The sequence below is a fragment of the Pelodiscus sinensis genome, chromosome 28 (assembly GCF_049634645.1).
Source record: "Pelodiscus sinensis isolate JC-2024 chromosome 28, ASM4963464v1, whole genome shotgun sequence".
Lineage (NCBI taxonomy): Eukaryota > Metazoa > Chordata > Testudines > Trionychidae > Pelodiscus > Pelodiscus sinensis.
The window spans coordinates 11,377,717-11,394,679 of NC_134738.1; the positions used below are offsets into that span (position 1 = coordinate 11,377,717).

A 16,963-nucleotide genomic window follows, 5' to 3' on the forward strand; every position below is an offset into this window, starting at 1 on the left:
AGCATCCTGACAAGTCAAATTTTCCTCACCTCCTGAAGACCACGTTATAAAACGGAATGCACAGGTCTGAGCTGGGCTCTAGAATTCTGGTCATCTGCAGCTTTATGCTGATTTCCGCTCCATCCGTCTTTCTCTGACACGTCAGCTCAACCGTCTAGTGCAGGGATGAAGGCATCTTAGTAGCAGCAAGAAGTGAAACGACTCAGACCATTAAAATTGAAACCCCCGTTGGAGCCACCTTGCAGCTGAGAATGCCCTTCCTGCTGCCCCAAAGGATTCATCTCTGCATCACATGAGAGCATCCAGCATCTGCCAAGCAGGAGCTCCTCCGTACAAAAATATCCCCACTAGGGAGGCCAACTTTTTGGGGAGATGCAAGTATCGGATTTCAGCACGTTACTCCACCTGAAGCATGGCTGGCAAAATCACAGCCCCCTTCTCCCGCATCCAGTCCCTGAGACAGATGGGGGGCCACATCTTCATCTTTATTCTGACCCACTAGACACAGAGATATGTAGGGATGCAGTCTTGAAACTTCCAAGACCTAGTTATATTGGTAAATTTCTGTGCACACTGCCTGCTGGTGAATCAGTTTTGTGTTCCTGAAAGGTTAGTGCCGACAGGCACTGTGCAAAATTCCTGCATGTCACTCTGCTAAAAATACACCAATTTAAACATGCCAGACCCTCATCTATTCTAGTCCTGCGTCCCCCAAACTGCCAATTGTGCAGCCACTCTACAAAGTGGAGAAAGAATGGTACCAAAGTCACAATCCCCTGCCACATGCTCCAAGTTGACCAGTTACATATCCCAGGTGCCTTTCCGAATCTCTATCTGTTAAAGTGGCAGACGATTCCTCTCTCTCGTCCCGGAAACGTATGGGGAACATACACTTCTCTTTACTTGGGAATAAGGAGAAAAGCCATTTAAAGCAATTGATGTCCTCAGCTGTTTCAAGGCTAACAAGAATGTCACAGATATTCAGTGGATTATGGAAATCCAACCAGGGCCCTAAGAATGACTGATTTAGGATATGCCAGTCACAGGATAAAACACCTGCACTTTTTACTTATAAGTTTCACTTGCACATTTCAAAAAAGCCATGTTCTGGAATGTTATAATCTGGCCCCTTATAATAGCTGAAACCATGTGGCACCATGCAAGAGTCAGGCTGTGTATCTTCTGCACCGGTATCACGTCTTACCTGAGGCAACTTGACAGGCAGGTAGAGGATAGAGCCATCAAATGCAGTAACGTCTCCTGTCACAGACCTATGCTCCTTCATCATCCCAAAGCGCATACTCTTGCATTCCACATTAGGGCTGCAAATCAAGAAATAAAGGAGAAGGGGGGAGGGGGAAGAATGCTTTATAATGTCTGTAATAGCCTTTTACTATGCATTCCATTTCTAATTTATGCTACTGTCATGATTACAGGCTCTCAGAGGGCTCTAGTATTACACCACACAATCCTGCCACAGCCAGAACCCAAACACGAGCCCATAAAGCCGCAATAGAAGAAAAAAAAGTCAATGCCATGTGCAGATTCATATCAAGGCACAAGAAGAAAACTAGAGTTCAAATCAACTCTCTACTGACATAAATGCCACAGGGTAAGGATTGTGTCTTATTGCCATGAAGACTTACAATAGCACGTAATATTGTGACTCGCCCCACCTAGTGGCTATTCCCGAGTATCTATTAACACTCACGGTAGGATCTTAATGCTTTATGCCAGCGGGCTTCACGCTTATTTTCTCATGACCCCGTTAAAGAAAATGGTAGATGCTGCGACCCAACATGATTTGACTGGAGTGCGGGTTCCAGGGTGGGGCTGAGGTGGGATGTAGGAGGATGCTCCAGATGTGGGGGAATGGAGGGAAGGTCACAGCTGGGGCAGGAGGGGCTTGAGGGGTTCCTGGTCAATGGTGCAGTGGGAGTGGGGGGAAGAGGAGAGAGAGGGGGCTAAGGCAGCTTTCTGCCTCTCCTAGCACCACAGACCAGGCTGCGCCCCAGAAGCGGCCAGCAGCAGGTTCCCAGCCAATGGGAGCGAGGAGCTAGTGCTCGGGGCAGGGGCAGTGCACAGAGCCCTGAGCGTTCTCTCCGTCCTCCGTCCATCTAGGTGCTGGGCCTGCTGCCAGCTGCTTCTGAGGCGCAGCACAGTCTGCAATGCCAGGACTGGCTGGTACCTGTCTTAGCTTCCCCCACTGCTCACCTCCATCCCCCTGCATCCACGAGACTCAGGGCCTTACATTCTGCGACCCAGTCCTGGATCACGACCCGTCGTTTGAAAACCCCTGCTTTATGCCAAGAAAAAGAGTTTGTATTGTGTCACACCTGCAGGATAGTTGTGTGACCACCAAAAGGATTCTGAAAGAACTGTTACCATACACTCCTCTAATTAAATCCAGATGTGCAGAGGGCAGTATCTTCCCCAATGCTTAATTTCAGGATTTGTGAAATTTTAAATTAATAATGTTTTCCCTGGGCACTCTGTCCTCCAAATCTCCACAGGAATTGCTTTAAAAAATTCTGAGAAGCAAGTTCATGGATGTCACATTAATCCCACTGCTTATTTCAACACCGCTACAAATCTCACTATAAATTGAGATACAAGTTGAACTGTGCAAAGCGCCACTACCTGAAAGTCACGTGGTATTGGTAAACAGCTTCATTTTTGCAGTGTATTTTAATTAGATTCAATCCTAAGGGAAAAGCTGTTCCTTTGGATCCTTGCTTCATTACCGGTTCTCTGTAAAAATACAAAAGGAAGGAAGACAAAGGCCATACAATAGCTTCTCTATGCGAAGAGGCAAAACAGGATGACAGCATTAGCTGAGGATTTGGTGAAAAAAAAAAGTCTAAGTGCGTCAACACCACTCCTTGACCTCTTCTATACTTTACACCTGTGTAACAGTTAGTAGGCACTGAGAACATCTCATGAATACTTTCCACATGCACAGCTCAAAGCCGTTTATAAATGTTCAACTCCCACCCTCCACTGTAAGGCAGGAAATATTGCATCCATTTTACAGATGGGCAAACTAAGGAAAGAGTGGACTTTAAGCGATCTACCCAAGTTTGTTCAGTGACTACGTGTGTTCTTATCACACTGTCTGTTTAAAAAAATATTAATTTTAAGAGATAAGTTCCAGCTTGGCTTTGCAACACTGTTGATTCAGACTGTGTGAAGTTTGTGTAGAATTTGGAAGGGTCTTCCTGAAGGTCACTAGCATTGTCCCCTCCCTTTGCAGCATGACCCATGTTACTCGTCCGAAAATAAGTCAGGGAGCCAGATAGCTGGTCTATTTTACAATATATTCAACATGGCTCCCCCTGCTGTACAATCAGCAAATTAGTGTAAGACAGCAGCTGCAAAAAGCCTTACACAGGCTGCGTTTCAAAGAACTTCTGCTGCGATGCTGAAGTGAGCCCAAGTGTTTTCATGGCACCTAAGAAATCCTCCCCTCACAGAATTTTGCTCTTCCTCTGTGGTTTCCACTCTGCACCGGGTCCTACTTCTTTGTTAACCCAAGACCAAAGCCACAGCTCAGAAGAGATCGATGCACAATATGAGGGGTAGATATTTGCATCCTCTCCCCCCAATAGCATACAAGAATCTGCAGCAATGAGCCCGACAGGTGCCAAGCCAGACCACTGAACTGCAGGTTTACTTTATGGTTTTCTAGAGCACACATGGCTACAGTAGCCACTTACGGTATCTACGTCCCCGCTGATTGAAGAGAGGTCTAGCAATGGGTATGGCAAGTTGCTCACTTACTTTCTCTCCATCTGTTCAACAAGGGGCGGTGGAGGACTTTCTGGCTGGGGTGTAACCTGGGGGGCTGACAGCAGTGGCGGTGAGCGTGGAGGCGGAAGCATGGCTGGGCGCAGGAAAGGCGAGTCCGTAGGAGCTTTGTACAACATCCTGCCAAGCGGGATGGCTGTTCTTCCAAGAGGGACTGGTGGCGATTCCATTAGCCCACGGCCAAGAATTCTGAATCCAGAGGCAAGAATGAAAAGGAAAGATGTTAATCCTTCCCCTGCTTTAGGCCCCCTCCCCCTCCCCGCATTATAATGGAGATTACTTGACTGGTGTGGACGCAGGTTATGTTTAACACACATTTTGATCGGTTTTTACTTCACTCCTTCAGTTTTGAGGCTGAAGCTTGTTGAAAACCAAGATTCACACGCAATGACATCCATCCAAGAACCAGACTGCTGCCAGACTCATCACACATCTGCGAGCTGCATCTGTTCTTTCTTCAGATTTGTCCTTCACCAAATGGCACAGCTATGTCTTTAGACCCCAAGAGCTCCCCAGTATCCCCATTCAAGAGCCCAAACCCTTCAAAAGTAGCATGCCCGTGACACCTCGTTCTTTCACAGGGAGTTTTAGGAGAGAGGCACAGACATTGTAGATGGACGAGTGCTGTTAAAAAGTTCCACCTACGCCTTCCCCACGAGCCAGTACAAGACAATTCCCTGTGTTACATTCTTATTTGTAATTTGTACTGGATTTACCTGGCGTTGCTCCGGTCCTTAACTCAAATCGGTTTTCTTTTTCTTAATTGAAATAGTTTTTCTGGGGTGGGGCTGGGGGAGAGGGGTTGAGTATATAGGCTGCCCCAGGGAGAGAGAACCACCCCAGCTTGGGACCGGATGAGAAGCGCCTGTCCATGGCTGCTACAGCGGCCACAGCTGGAGGAGGGGCACCTGTCCCCCAGCTGGGGGGCAGAGACACACACAGACACAAATCTTTACAATATATAGCAGATCACTGACCCTTTCTCCAACCCTGCTCCCCAGCAGCCCCTGTTCGCAGCAGCCAGGGCTGGCCACAGGCAGGGGCTGTTTTTCAGCTGGCTCCCCCCAGCACTGGCTCCTGTCCCCTCCCTTGTGCCTTTCAGAGGCAGCGGGGCGGGGGGGGGGTAGGGGCACTGCAGAGAGCATGGGTGAGCAGGGACTGCTTGAGTTCCCCCTCACCCCATGTTCCCTGCAGCACTTCTGCTTTTGAAATGTACAAGAGCCCCAGAGGGCTCTTGTACATTTCAAAAGCAGCAGCACAGGCTGTGGGAACCACAAGCACCGTTTCCCCACTGTGCCTCTGCCTCTCCTGCCCCCCGCAGAGCCAGTGATGGGGGGAACCAGTTCCTGCTCCTCCCGCACATGCGTGCATACGTGCGTGTGTGCGCGCGTGGGGGAAGTGACTTGTCGAGTGGCTACTCAACTATCCGATAAGCATTTGCTTATCAGATAGTCGACTAGTCACTAGCATCCCTACCCACCACGTGGCAAACAACATCACTCGATCTACCTGCCCTGGCAAAATAAGAGATTGAGTCAATTTTGCCAGGATTCAACCTTTGCTGCTAAGGAGCATTCATATGTCAAGCCTGATGTTTAGCTCATTAAGCCATCTCCATTATCTGTGATGTCCATGGATGTGAGAGTATAACTGTACACAGTTAAGCGATGAGCACATGGGTACATGAGGAGCTGCCTGCCCACCCCGCGCTACTGCATCTGAATCAGCAATGCAGATGTGTGTGGGCGGGGGGGGGGGGGGGGAGTACATGCAGGAAGCTGGCTTTAAAGCCAACTCCCTGCATGCACCAGCTCGCAGGGAGCCAACTGCCACCTTCATGTAACCTCTGCAATTTTCCACAGTTACACGGTTAATTACTTACATTTTACTATTCCTACTACATACACTGCACACCTGCAGCACGCCAGCCTAGCTCACTGCTAGGTAAAAGCTTCTGCCAACTAAGCATCACACGCATAGCTCTTTCTGAACCAAGGGTTTGGCTCAGACCCACGTTTTACTCACGTGCCAGGAGCAAGCGGCATTCTCTCCACCTTGCTGTCCCCAGCTGGCATTACATTTGGTGACGGAAAGCTGGGTCGCAGTGGCATGACGGCTTTAGGTTTGACCTCCATATCACCCATTCCCCTGCCCAGGATGCCTCGACCTAAACGGACAGATTCAAAACGTGCCTGAAGAAACCTCCCAACATAGCAGGGAGGTTAAAATACTACACCCCAAAGCAGCCTTTACAGGAACAGAAGAGAAACTTGTAGAAGACTGAGATAACTTACCCCAAGGGAGAACTGTCTGTCCCATGGCTGATCTTGGGATTGTCTCAACACCAAGTCCTTGGAACATGGAAGGCAGACTTGTGACAGATGCAAGAGGCTCCTGCCAAAAGCCAAAGGATAACAATGTAAAGAATAGAGAGAGAAACCTAAGGGAACAACAGTCTCAATGTTGCTGTACTTCCAAGAGATGTATCATGCAAGAAACTCTCTCTTGGGTGCTAAAGTATAACTACAAAGTAAGGAAAGCCTCTATACGGAACTCTTAAGGGGGCAGTTGATTTGACAGCAGTGTTTCCAGGCAACCCAGGTGGACCAAAAGCAGAGTTTTCTTAGCTTCTCCCCCCCCCCCGCCCCGCCCCACAGATCCACTTACTGCAGCTGTAAATTTTCCCTACAGAGATTTGTAGGCTACAGACCTCAAGTTACACATTTACAACGGCCAGGCAGCAATTCATTCTAAAGCTAAAGATTTTAAATTTAAAATTAGTTGGCTGCTGTACCTTCATAAAGTGAGGGAAGATGGCCAGGCCTCTTAAGAGCAAGAGAAGGAACACTCAGACACCACCCATGCTGCAGTGAGCACAGTCAGTTTATTTTACTAATCCAGTGGTGGACAACCTGCAGCCTGAGAGCCACACACGGCCCATTGGGGTTCTACGTATGGTCCACGACACACTTGTGCGGCCCCCTCCTTAGCCTGCACTAATGCTGATATCATCAGACACAGCAATAAGAACAGCTATTTAGTTGCAATTATTTAGGTCAGTGTTTCTCAACCAGTAGTACGAGTACCCTTGGGGGTACTTGAGAGAAGTTGGGGGGGGGGGGTACGTCAACTGAAATCTGGAGAAAACTGAATTTTTGTTTTAAGTTTTACAGCACTGTATTATTTTTGTACGTTTTACACCCCAAAATTTCATCGCCCACCTGGGTATGATTAAGTTATTTAAACAAATGTATTGCAATGGCAGAAAAAAAATGTATGTGTCTGAAAACTGTAGGTACTGCTACTTATAATTTTTTTTGAAAAAGGGGTACTTTATTAAAAAAGGTCGAGAAACACTGGCTTAGGTTAACACTAAACAATATTCTCTGCTAGAACAAAGACACTAAAATATTTGCTACAATTATTTCCTAAGCAACTGCAGCGTTATCACGGATGTGTAGGCACCTAACCAGAGACAGTCCGCCCTGGAGAGTTTACAGTCTAAGAATAAAGTTGCCATAGCAGGTCTCCTACTTACAGACTGTTACATTAAGAACTAGAAGATTTACCCAGCTTTGCTCAGACCCTTAACCAATTCATTTTTGTTATACGCTTTCAAACATATAGTAGATGTGTTGCATTTTTTGCCAGTAGATGGCTCTCTACTCCACCAAACAAAGTCCCCGTTGCTCAGGTCCTTAATCAATGTATGTTTTTCTTCATTTAAATCATTGCTCTGGGGTGAGGCTGGGGAGGAGGGGGTCAGGATGTAGGCTGCCCTGGGGAGAGGGGAAAAACCCAACCTTCTCTCACCCCAGCAGGTTGGGGCCAAGTGAGAAGCACCTCTCCATGGCCACTGCAGCCCCAGCAGGCACAGCCGGCAGAGGGGTGCATGTCCCCCGACTGGGGCAGGACCAAATTCATCTGCCCCCTGCATTCCCCAGCCAGAGTGAGGAATGCAGCAAACGGGGCACTTTCCCCTTGCTTCCTGATGAAGGGGAACAGCCAGCAATGTCCCCCTACAAATGGAGGCAGAGGGAGCTTCAGCCTGGAGGGTGGGAGATTTGGGGTTGGGGCAGTCCCAGGCAGGAGGGCATGCTCCCAGCCAGCCCTTTCACCTGCCTGGTGATTGTGTCTCTTTTCTGGATGGTTTTATGAGATGTAATCCCATTCCAGGCACTTCCCATTGTCCTGGCACAACCAAACCCTGACCTTGCTTTAAGTTATGAGAAGAGGAAGCTGCCTGCCGAATTTGGTGGTCCTAGCTCGTACTGTTTAGGAGGAGTTCTTGAACAGAGACAAGCACACAGACAGACACACTCAAATATATGGCAGATTAAAAATATCAAAAGAGTCAGATTTTGCTACTCTTCTTCCCATTAAGGTCGTCTTTAAGAAGGTATAGTTCTGAAATGGGGGGAGGGGGAGAGGTGGTTATATGGCTCTCTTTAAGGAGGGGAGCAAAAATATGCTTCTACCAATCCTGCCCAAGAGGTCTCCTTGCAAACAAAACATTTTACACTGGAGTTGAAATGACCCAGAGCAATTAAGTGAAATCTATGGTTTTTTACAGGGAAAGGGAGAGCGTGAGAGCCAATCAATTTAAAAAAGATAGTTCCATACCTCAGGCCTCCCAGACAACTACTACAACTTTTATGATTTTAAAAACCTGCTTTTTCCTTCCGCTTGTTGCTACAAGAATAACTCACATCACGGGAGATATTTAAGAGCAGGCTAGACAGACACCTGTCAGGAATGGTCTAGATCAGGGGTTCCCAAACTTTTCGGCATCACGCCCCCTTTTTGATTTTTGAGAAACCCTCTCCCTCTCCCCCCCACCAGCAGCAAAACTTGTTGAGAAAATAAAAGGAACTTACCGAGGCCAAAAAACAAAAATAGCAGCAAAACTTAGCGGGTGGGGAGGGGATTGACAGGCGGGGGCTGAGTTACCTTGCGCCCCCCCCCCCGGAATTTCTTCATGCCCCCCCCAGTTTGGGAACCCATGGACTCTAGATGGTGCTTAGTCCTGCTGTGAGGGAAGGGGACTGGACTACCTCTCCAGATCCCTCTCAGTTCTAGGATTCACAATCACAGTAAGAAGACTGACTCTACACAGGATCAGTGCAAAGTACAATGGACCTAGAATGCGTAATTTACAGCTTACACAGATACACCTGTGCTAGCTCTGACCAAGCTAGCATAGATGTATAGCTGTAGTAGCATTAGGGACACCCAAGTCCCACTACCCAAGTACATAACCAGGATCCCTCATGGGTTGTACTTGGGACGGGACTAGTCCATCCTGCTGCTCATGTTGCCACATCGACATGGTTATGTTTTGCATGTCAGCTAAGACACTTTTCACTTGACAAACACGCCCCAAAAGAGATCAACATCTTCCATTTGGGAATCCCAGGCGTCCGCTGGCTCAACCAATCTATGCAGCACCTAGGGGCTGCGAGCAGGTTCTGTAAATGAGCCCCAGGACTTCTACGCAGCACAGTCATACCAATAAAGAAATGAATAAGCAAGATGTTCCCAGAGAAACACATGGACCGTGCCCCCCGCGGAACGTTTACCTCCTGGACCAGCCCCACCGGCTGCCCCGGCTCTTCCGACGCCCTCTGCATCCTGCTGGTATGTGGCACAGACGCTGCCCTGCCTCGGACCAAATATTCAGGCGGCGGCGGCGGCTGCTGAGGCCCGAGCAGGCGGGACCCACAGGGCATGCGAAAGGGCGCAGCGCCCTGGAAAGGAGGCCTTCGGGGATCCATGGCGAGGCTGCCGGAGAGAAAACACTCGTGCTGTGCAGGCATGTACAAGTGGGCAGGGGGGGTCACCCACAGGCCGGGGACCTGGGGGAAACCCCTGCTTGACATCCAGGGGGGCAGCTCAGGGATGACTCTCCCCAGGGCCAGGCTCCATGTACGGCATGCACAGCTCCCATCGCGGTATCGCCAGTGCCAGCCCTGAGCAGGGGCCCTCGCTGCTAGAACCCCTGGGGGAAGAGACCCTCTGCCTGCCCACCCCTACCCAGGGAGGACCCCCTGCTAGAATCCCCATGGGAGGCACCCCCTGCCTGCCCCTGTTAGCTCCCCCCACCCCAGAGAGGGGCCCCCCCTCCTAGAACCCCCCACGGGAGGGGCCCCCCTGTCTGCCCCCCACCCCAGAGAGGGGCCCCCCCTCCTAGAACCCCCCACGGGAGGGGCCCCCCTGCCTGCCCCCCACCCCAGAGAGGGGCCCCCCTCCTAGAACCCCCCACGGGAGGGGCCCCCTGCCTGCCCCCCACCCCAGAGAGGGGCCCCCCTCCCAGAACCCCCCACGGGAGGGGCCCCCCTGTCTGCCCCCACCCCAGAGAGGGGCCCCCCCCTCCTAGAACCCCCCACGGGAGGGGCCCCCCCACCTGCCCTCCACCCCGGAGAGGGGCCCCCCCTCCTAGAACCCCCCACGGGAGGGGCCCCCCTGCCTGCCCCCCACCCCAGAGAGGGGCCCCCCTCCTAGAACCCCCCACGGGAGGGGCCCCCCCACCTGCCCTCGGGAGGGGCCCCCCCACCTGCCCTCCACCCCGGAGAGGGGCCCCCCCTCCTAGAACCCCCCACGGGAGGGGCCCCCCTGTCTGCCCCCCACCCCAGAGAGGGGCCCCCCCTCCTAGAACCCCCCACGGGAGGGGCCCCCCTGCCTGCCCCCCACCCCAGAGAGGGGCCCCCCCTCCTAGAACCCCCCACGGGAGGGGCCCCCCTGCCTGCCCCCCACCCCAGAGAGGGGCCCCCCTCCTAGAACCCCCCACGGGAGGGGCCCCCCCGCCTGCCCCCCACCCCAGAGAGGGGCCCCCCCTCCTAGAACCCCCCACGGGAGGGGCCCCCCTGCCTGCCCCCCACCCCAGAGAGGGGCCCCCCTCCTAGAACCCCCCACGGGAGGGGCCCCCCTGCCTGCCCCCCACCCCAGAGAGGGGACCCCCCCTCCTAGAACCCCCCACGGGAGGGGCCCCCCTGCCTGCCCCCCACCCCAGAGAGGGGCCCCCCTCCTAGCACCCCCCACGGGAGGGGCCCCCCTGCCTGCCCCCCACCCCAGAGAGGGGCCCCCCCCTCCTAGAACCCCTCCCGGGAGGGGCCCCCTGCCTGCCCCCCACCCCAGAGAGGGGCCCCCCCCTCCTAGAACCCCCCACGGGAGGGGCCCCCTGCCTGCCCCCCACCCCAGAGAGGGGCCCCCCCCTCCTAGAACCCCTCCCGGGAGGGGCCCCCCTGCCTGCCCCCCCCGAACCCCCCACGGGAGGGGCCCCCAGGAGGTGGCTGCCCTCACCGGGCCGGACACGACGCTCCGCACCAGCCTCAACTTCCCGCCCCCACGGCCAAGCCCCAGCACCTCGCCCTGACGCCTGGCGCTCCCACGGCTTTCCCATTGGCCCTCGCCTCTGCCTGTCACTCAACGCCGGCCTCCCATTGGGACTATCCCGGCAAGGTCCCGCCCAGGCGACCAAAATGGAGGGGAAAGGGGGAGTGCGCAGGAGTAGTGCAGACCACGTGATCAAGCCCTAGCACCCCCCCCCCCCCGCGCAGTGAATGGTGCCTTCCATGTGCTCTCCGTCCCCGCAAGGTGGTGGGTGCAGCCCACGTGGCGCGTGGCCCGAGCAGGCTCCTGCAATTGTTCAAGTCCAATTAACAGCAGCTCAATTACGAATGTCACGCGGCCTCCTCTTCCTGCAGAGTGACACAGCGGGGGCAAAGGAGAGACCAACAACAAGAGCAGCAACACAACCCTCCCCAAAATGCAAATGCAAATGTTGGCTTTTCCATGCTTGTTTTTATCATTTTAAAAAATTAAAACCCCACAAAAGTCTGAATGAATAAAATTGCAATCATCACAGGATTTCCGAGGGCTGGAAAACATGTGTCGGTTGACTCTCACAACCCCTATGGGTGCTAGGCACTATTACTAGCAAGTCAGGGAACTGAGGCGGAGTGAAGTCCGGCGTCATCCATTTTCTTAGCTAGTGAACTATTTGTGTCAGGGGCTGTATTGGTTCAGTGTTTGTAGAGGCCCAGCACAATGATAGCCTCTCCTAGGAGCAGCTGCAGAGCTGGAAGGGAAACCAGCAGGGGTCACAATAGGTGGAGAGGGGAGGGCTACAGGCATTTCTCAGCCAGGTAGAACTCATTCTCTCCGCCCTGGTTTCCATCCGGAGAGCAGGATGCTTCCATGTGCGAGTGTGCTGCTCACCTTTCCCCGGGGATGAGCGGGGTAGAGGGAGTAATAGGATTCCATGGTGTGGAGTCTTTCCTGGAGGAGGGGGTGATGCATTTGCAGTAGGGTTGATTCCTTTTGGTGGCTGTTGGGTCCCTGAGCACCAGGAACAGTAACCCTGGGACTCAGCCCCCCCCCCTTCATGAACCCTGTTTTTGGCTGGGATTTCTCACTGAGAAGCCCAATCCCACAGCTTCCTTTCTCCCTCCTTCCATGTGCCTCACTCTGTCTCTGAAATCCGCCTCTTTGCTTCCCCCCTGCTTCTTAGAACTGACTGCTGTCTGCGTCTTTCCTCTGTGCGGCCGATCTAGCTCCCAGCCTGGGAAGCTGCAGCACACGGAGGTGTAGTTTAGGGAGATCTCCAAAGACCTCTTATGGTCTTTGGGGCTACCACCTAGTACAGCATCAAGTGAGTCCCAGATGCCCTGGACCCCACTCAGAAACAGAGGAAGCACCTAAAAGAAGGTATGGAGCACCAGGGGCCATGCAAATAGGTATGAAGGTGAGGGAAGGAGGGGTACCTCTTAGAGAGACAGAGAGTCACCTACAGAGGATATCTGGGGAATTTCCTGGAATGTAATTCCATTTTCACATAGCCTTAACCCTCCATCTCCCATTCTATATAAAGATGCTCGTGGACTCCTTACTGAAGGACATTTTCTTCAATGGCCAAACACAATAGAATAATATAGGAGTCAAACCAGTGGTCCATCTAGTCCAGTGCCCTGTTTCCAGCAGGGACTAGTAACAGATCCAGGAGTACAAACCGGGTCTCCTGAATCCAGGGCCAGTATTCTAGACCACACTACCTCACAGATAGCAGCCTACTGAAAATGTAGTACACCACAAAATTTAATTTCTGAAGAGATTAACACAATATTAATTTTTAATATGTAATTAAAGCAACGTTTTAGAGACTCTGAAACAGAAAGCTGCAGAAACCAGAGGCACTTGCCAATTTTAGACCAATCTTATCATAGAAAGAGCAGTCTCATAAACTGTGCTTAAGAAGCATGATTTAGGGTCTGTAGGCAATCTACAAGCTTGTGAGCAGTGAAGGAACCAAACACCCATTTTTTTGCACCTTAAAAGCTCAAAAAAAGCAATTTTATATAGCTAAGTGGCAGTGAGATTTTCACTCTCATTTCAAGGTCACACTGAAGTCTGCCAAAATGTGAGGTAAGAAAAAAAGTGAAAACTTGCACCATGAGAGTGTAGTTACTTCCAATGACCACACAGAAAAGGTAAAACATAGATAATGAAATTAAACTCAATGCTAACAAAATTTGGCAGAAGTTTATCAAATTCCTTTTTATTTAACCAAAGACAGAACTGAAACAATAGCTGAATGTATATATTTCATTTGATTACATTAATATCAATACATTAATAAATAAGGAGCTATAGAAAGCAAAGTAAATTGATATGACAAATCTGTTAATTTAGCATGGAATATTCTAATTTTTATTAAGCAGGTATAATCAAATTTAGTTAATTCATTTCACACATCATGAAGTAGCAATATTAGCAAAAACTTAAAAAACAACAAATAGTCTGGTAGCACTTAAAGTGCTACCAGACTGTTGTTTTTTAAGATTGTCCTGTACAGACTAACTCGGCTGCCCTCTGAAGTTTCTCAATATTAGCAAGATCATCTGAATAAAACATTTCATAAATAAAAAGATTTCAAACCCACTTTGTATCACATGCTCTCCCAAACACACCTGTACCAAACAAAGGGGGGATCTTCCCAGAACAGAACAGGTCACTCCACCCACAGTGTTAAATTTGACCAAGACTAGAACCCTGATTACTGTGTAGTGACCTGAACTAAGGAACGTAATCACAGAAGCCAATTTGAAACCTGAACTCTGATTATGGGGCAGTCATACTCTGAAAGGGCCTAAAATAATCCCTTATAAAGGAGAGGGATTCGATCAGCACTCCAATTACAGGGAAGTCACTTAATTAGAAAGGTAAAAGTGCATAATGCCAGGGAGCAAAAAGCAGAGACCCAAACCCAAATTACAGGGCGGTCATGCTCAAAAGGTATTAAAGAGCAAAGTATTTCCCATACATCTGCGCGATGTGAGGTGCATCCCAATTCACGCTGACTACACTGCTAGCAGGACACGAGGCCAAAACTGCAAGAAGGCAGAAACCTAACCCTGAATTATAGGGAGGTGAGTCACACTGCTCCAGGTTGCAATGCACTCAGGGGAACGTGACTTGCCCCCCGGATTACAGGGCAGGCACTCTTACTAACCAGCTAATGGAGCAAATAACGTCAAAAACACAGAACAGCACAGACCTGGACCCCACTTACAGGGCTGTCACGCTGCTGAAGGTATTAAAAGACTCGAGATCCCCATGCCGTGTAATGACATTGTCAAACATACATCTTTGGGTTTCTATGTAAAAGACAAAGGAACCCAAAGATGTATGTTTGACATACTCTGTAGGGACATACACCTTTACCCAGTTCCTAGGGCTCAAGGTGCGACCCTACAGTGCGGAAGGGATAGAGAAATTTGTGCAGGTAACAACATGATTTGATTACTGGGAAGTAACTGTGCCCAGAATCCCTTTTCTTCCCTTCCGTCCCCAGTATCTTGTTTTGCTTCATCTTAGCCTGACGATTCTCCGACGCTTCGTTTTGTTTCTGCTTGGAAGTTCTGGAAATAGACCCAAGGAGGAAGGCAGATGGTAGCACACGTCCCAAGTCCTCTCCCCAGAAATCAATTCTTTAATTAGTCCTGTGAAAAACCTTCTAGTCACCCATTAATTGGACATTTATTGAGTGTGAGACACTCCTAGGAACGGCTATATTTCAATTTTCCTAACGTCTGTGCAGATAGCGTTCACTCTAAGTGAGCTATGGAAAAACATCAGCACTGACTTGGGTGCAGCTAGACTGGCAAGATTTTGCGCAATTGCACAAAAACTTGCCAGCTGTCTACACTGTACAAAATCAGTGCTTCTTGCTCAAACAGTTTCATGCTCCCACTCAGGGATAAGCCCTCTTGCGCAAGAGGGCCAGTGTAGACAGGCAACTTCATTTTTTGCGCAAGAAAGCCCGATGGCTAAAATGGCCATCGGAGCTTTCTTGCGCAAAAGCGCATCTAGATGGGCATGGATGCTTTTGCGCAAAAGCACTTTTTGCGCAAAAGCATCCTTGCCAATCTAGATGCGCTTTTACGGAAATACTTTTAACGGAAAAACTTTTCCGTTAAAAGTATTTCTGCAAAATCATGCCAGTCTAGACGCAGCCACTGAGTTTTGATACCCCTCTTCCAGGGTTACCTCAGTCTCTTCCCTCTCTGGACCCACAATAAAGGAGCAGCAGCATGCTGAGAGGGGCAGATGAGATAGAGGAGGGGTAATGTCCCCACATATAATCAATAATGAATTACCCACACATTATTTAACCCACTTACCAGCTCTTCTTGCTCATCTATAACCATCCGTTTGGAAAGAACTTGGTATCTTTAAAAACAGATAATTATAAAGCGACATTGCAGCCAGGGCCGACTTATCCATCAGGCACAGTGCCTAGGGCCCACACTACTTTTAGGGGCCCACAAAAATGTTTTAATTTCTTTTAAAATCAGAAGAAAAAAAATGAACTTTTAGGGTCAAGGAAAATGTTTTAATTTTTTTCCTCGCATCAGAAAAAAATGAAACTTTTAGGGCCCATGAAAATCTATTAAATTTTGCCTAAAACAGAAAAAAATGTTGAAGTATTTAAAGTTATATCAAAAATAATTTTTAATATTTTTTTTTAATGGAGGAAGGGGCTCACGAAGGCAAAACGCCTAGGGCCCATGAAAGTCATAATGCGGCCCTGATTGCAGCTGTCTATGGGGAGATGTACATTAATTGGTTAGGGGGCTAGTGAGGGAGAGAGGGCCAGGATGTGTAGGGGGAGGGAGAGGACAATGCAAAATTCCCCCCAACTAGAGGAGCAGGGGAGATGGGCAAGCAACGATGACCGTACCCCAGGCATCAAGCAATGGGAAGGAGTCACTCAGTGCTCCCACACCAGCGTCTGTACGCTGCCCTGGGCTGAGCAAGAATGGCCGCCTATACAGGTGGATGCTTCCCCAGCAGAAGCATCACCAGGCTGGTCCTTCGGGTTCTGCGCCCTTCAGGAAAAGACCCACCTCGGCCTGCGGAGCAGTGTTCCCCGGAAGCTGGGCGCTTCCACTCAGGAGAGACTCCGGTGCCGCCTACCTGTTTAGCAGAGCCCCCACAGCCGTATTTGCTTCTACTGGCCGTGCACATGCACATGCCTCAGTGCACATCAAATTATTCCACACGTGGATGGAAGCGATGAGAGGGAACATTGCTGCTGACGCACATTCCCTCCAAGTGAGAAGCAAAGCCCCTGCCCAACCGCCCCCCCAAAACGTGGCCCCCGACGCAGGAGAAAGATGCTCCCCACATTGTCCTTGCACACCAGAGACTAGGGAGGCCCAGGGTATAGTAGATTTTGTGGACCACCCTAGGCCCTGAGGTGGGACCAACAGGGGTTCAGTGTGTGGGAGAGGGCTGCTGGGAAGTGGGCTTGGCGTGGGAGGGAGTTGGGGGGTTGGGGAGGGTGCAGGAGCAGGCTGGAGGTGGGAGGGCTGGGCAGGAGGTAGCTGGGGGTGCTGCAGGGCAGGAGCGCCAGCGATGGCTCCCTGATGCTGGGCGAGGGACGGGGGGGGAAGGGGACTCTGAGCCTCAGGGTCCAGATCCAGGCAAGGGCTGGATTTGGTCCCCAGGCCATCGGTTCAGAATCCCAGCGGAAGCTACCTGCTCTGGGCAGCAGGGCCCCCTCTCTCTGGCATCACCGCTTGGGTTGGCCCCTCCCTAGCTGCCTTGGCCAGCCACACCTCTCTCCCTTACGGGATCTGGCTGAGCTTGCTTCCGG

At 50.8% G+C, this 16,963-nt stretch overlaps 2 protein-coding genes across 7 annotated transcripts in view; both read right to left on the reverse strand.

Moving 5' to 3' along the window:
- Positions 1-11,319, reverse strand: part of PIWIL2 (piwi like RNA-mediated gene silencing 2) — a 41,341-nt gene extending 30,022 nt beyond the window's left edge. For 3 of the 6 annotated variants that reach the window (XM_075910749.1, XM_075910748.1, XM_075910753.1), the window contains exons 1-7: positions 9,387-9,893; positions 6,102-6,201; positions 5,833-5,974; positions 3,781-3,996; positions 2,641-2,751; positions 1,205-1,322; positions 30-154 (exon numbers count right to left, since the gene is read on the reverse strand). In XM_075910749.1, coding sequence (XP_075766864.1) covers positions 30-154; positions 1,205-1,322; positions 2,641-2,751; positions 3,781-3,996; positions 5,833-5,974; positions 6,102-6,201; positions 9,387-9,686 — 1,112 coding nt within the window. In that variant the 5' untranslated portion in view covers positions 9,687-9,893. Of the gene's footprint in view, positions 1-29; positions 155-1,204; positions 1,323-2,640; positions 2,752-3,780; positions 3,997-5,832; positions 5,975-6,101; positions 6,202-9,386; positions 9,894-11,106 lie in introns of those variants that run through there. The other 3 variants (XM_075910751.1, XM_075910750.1, XM_075910752.1) reach the window with 3 other exon arrangements.
- The window catches only part of PPP3CC (protein phosphatase 3 catalytic subunit gamma), a 288,696-nt gene that overhangs the window by 130,389 nt on the left and 141,344 nt on the right, over positions 1-16,963 (reverse strand). The window lies entirely within an intron of this gene.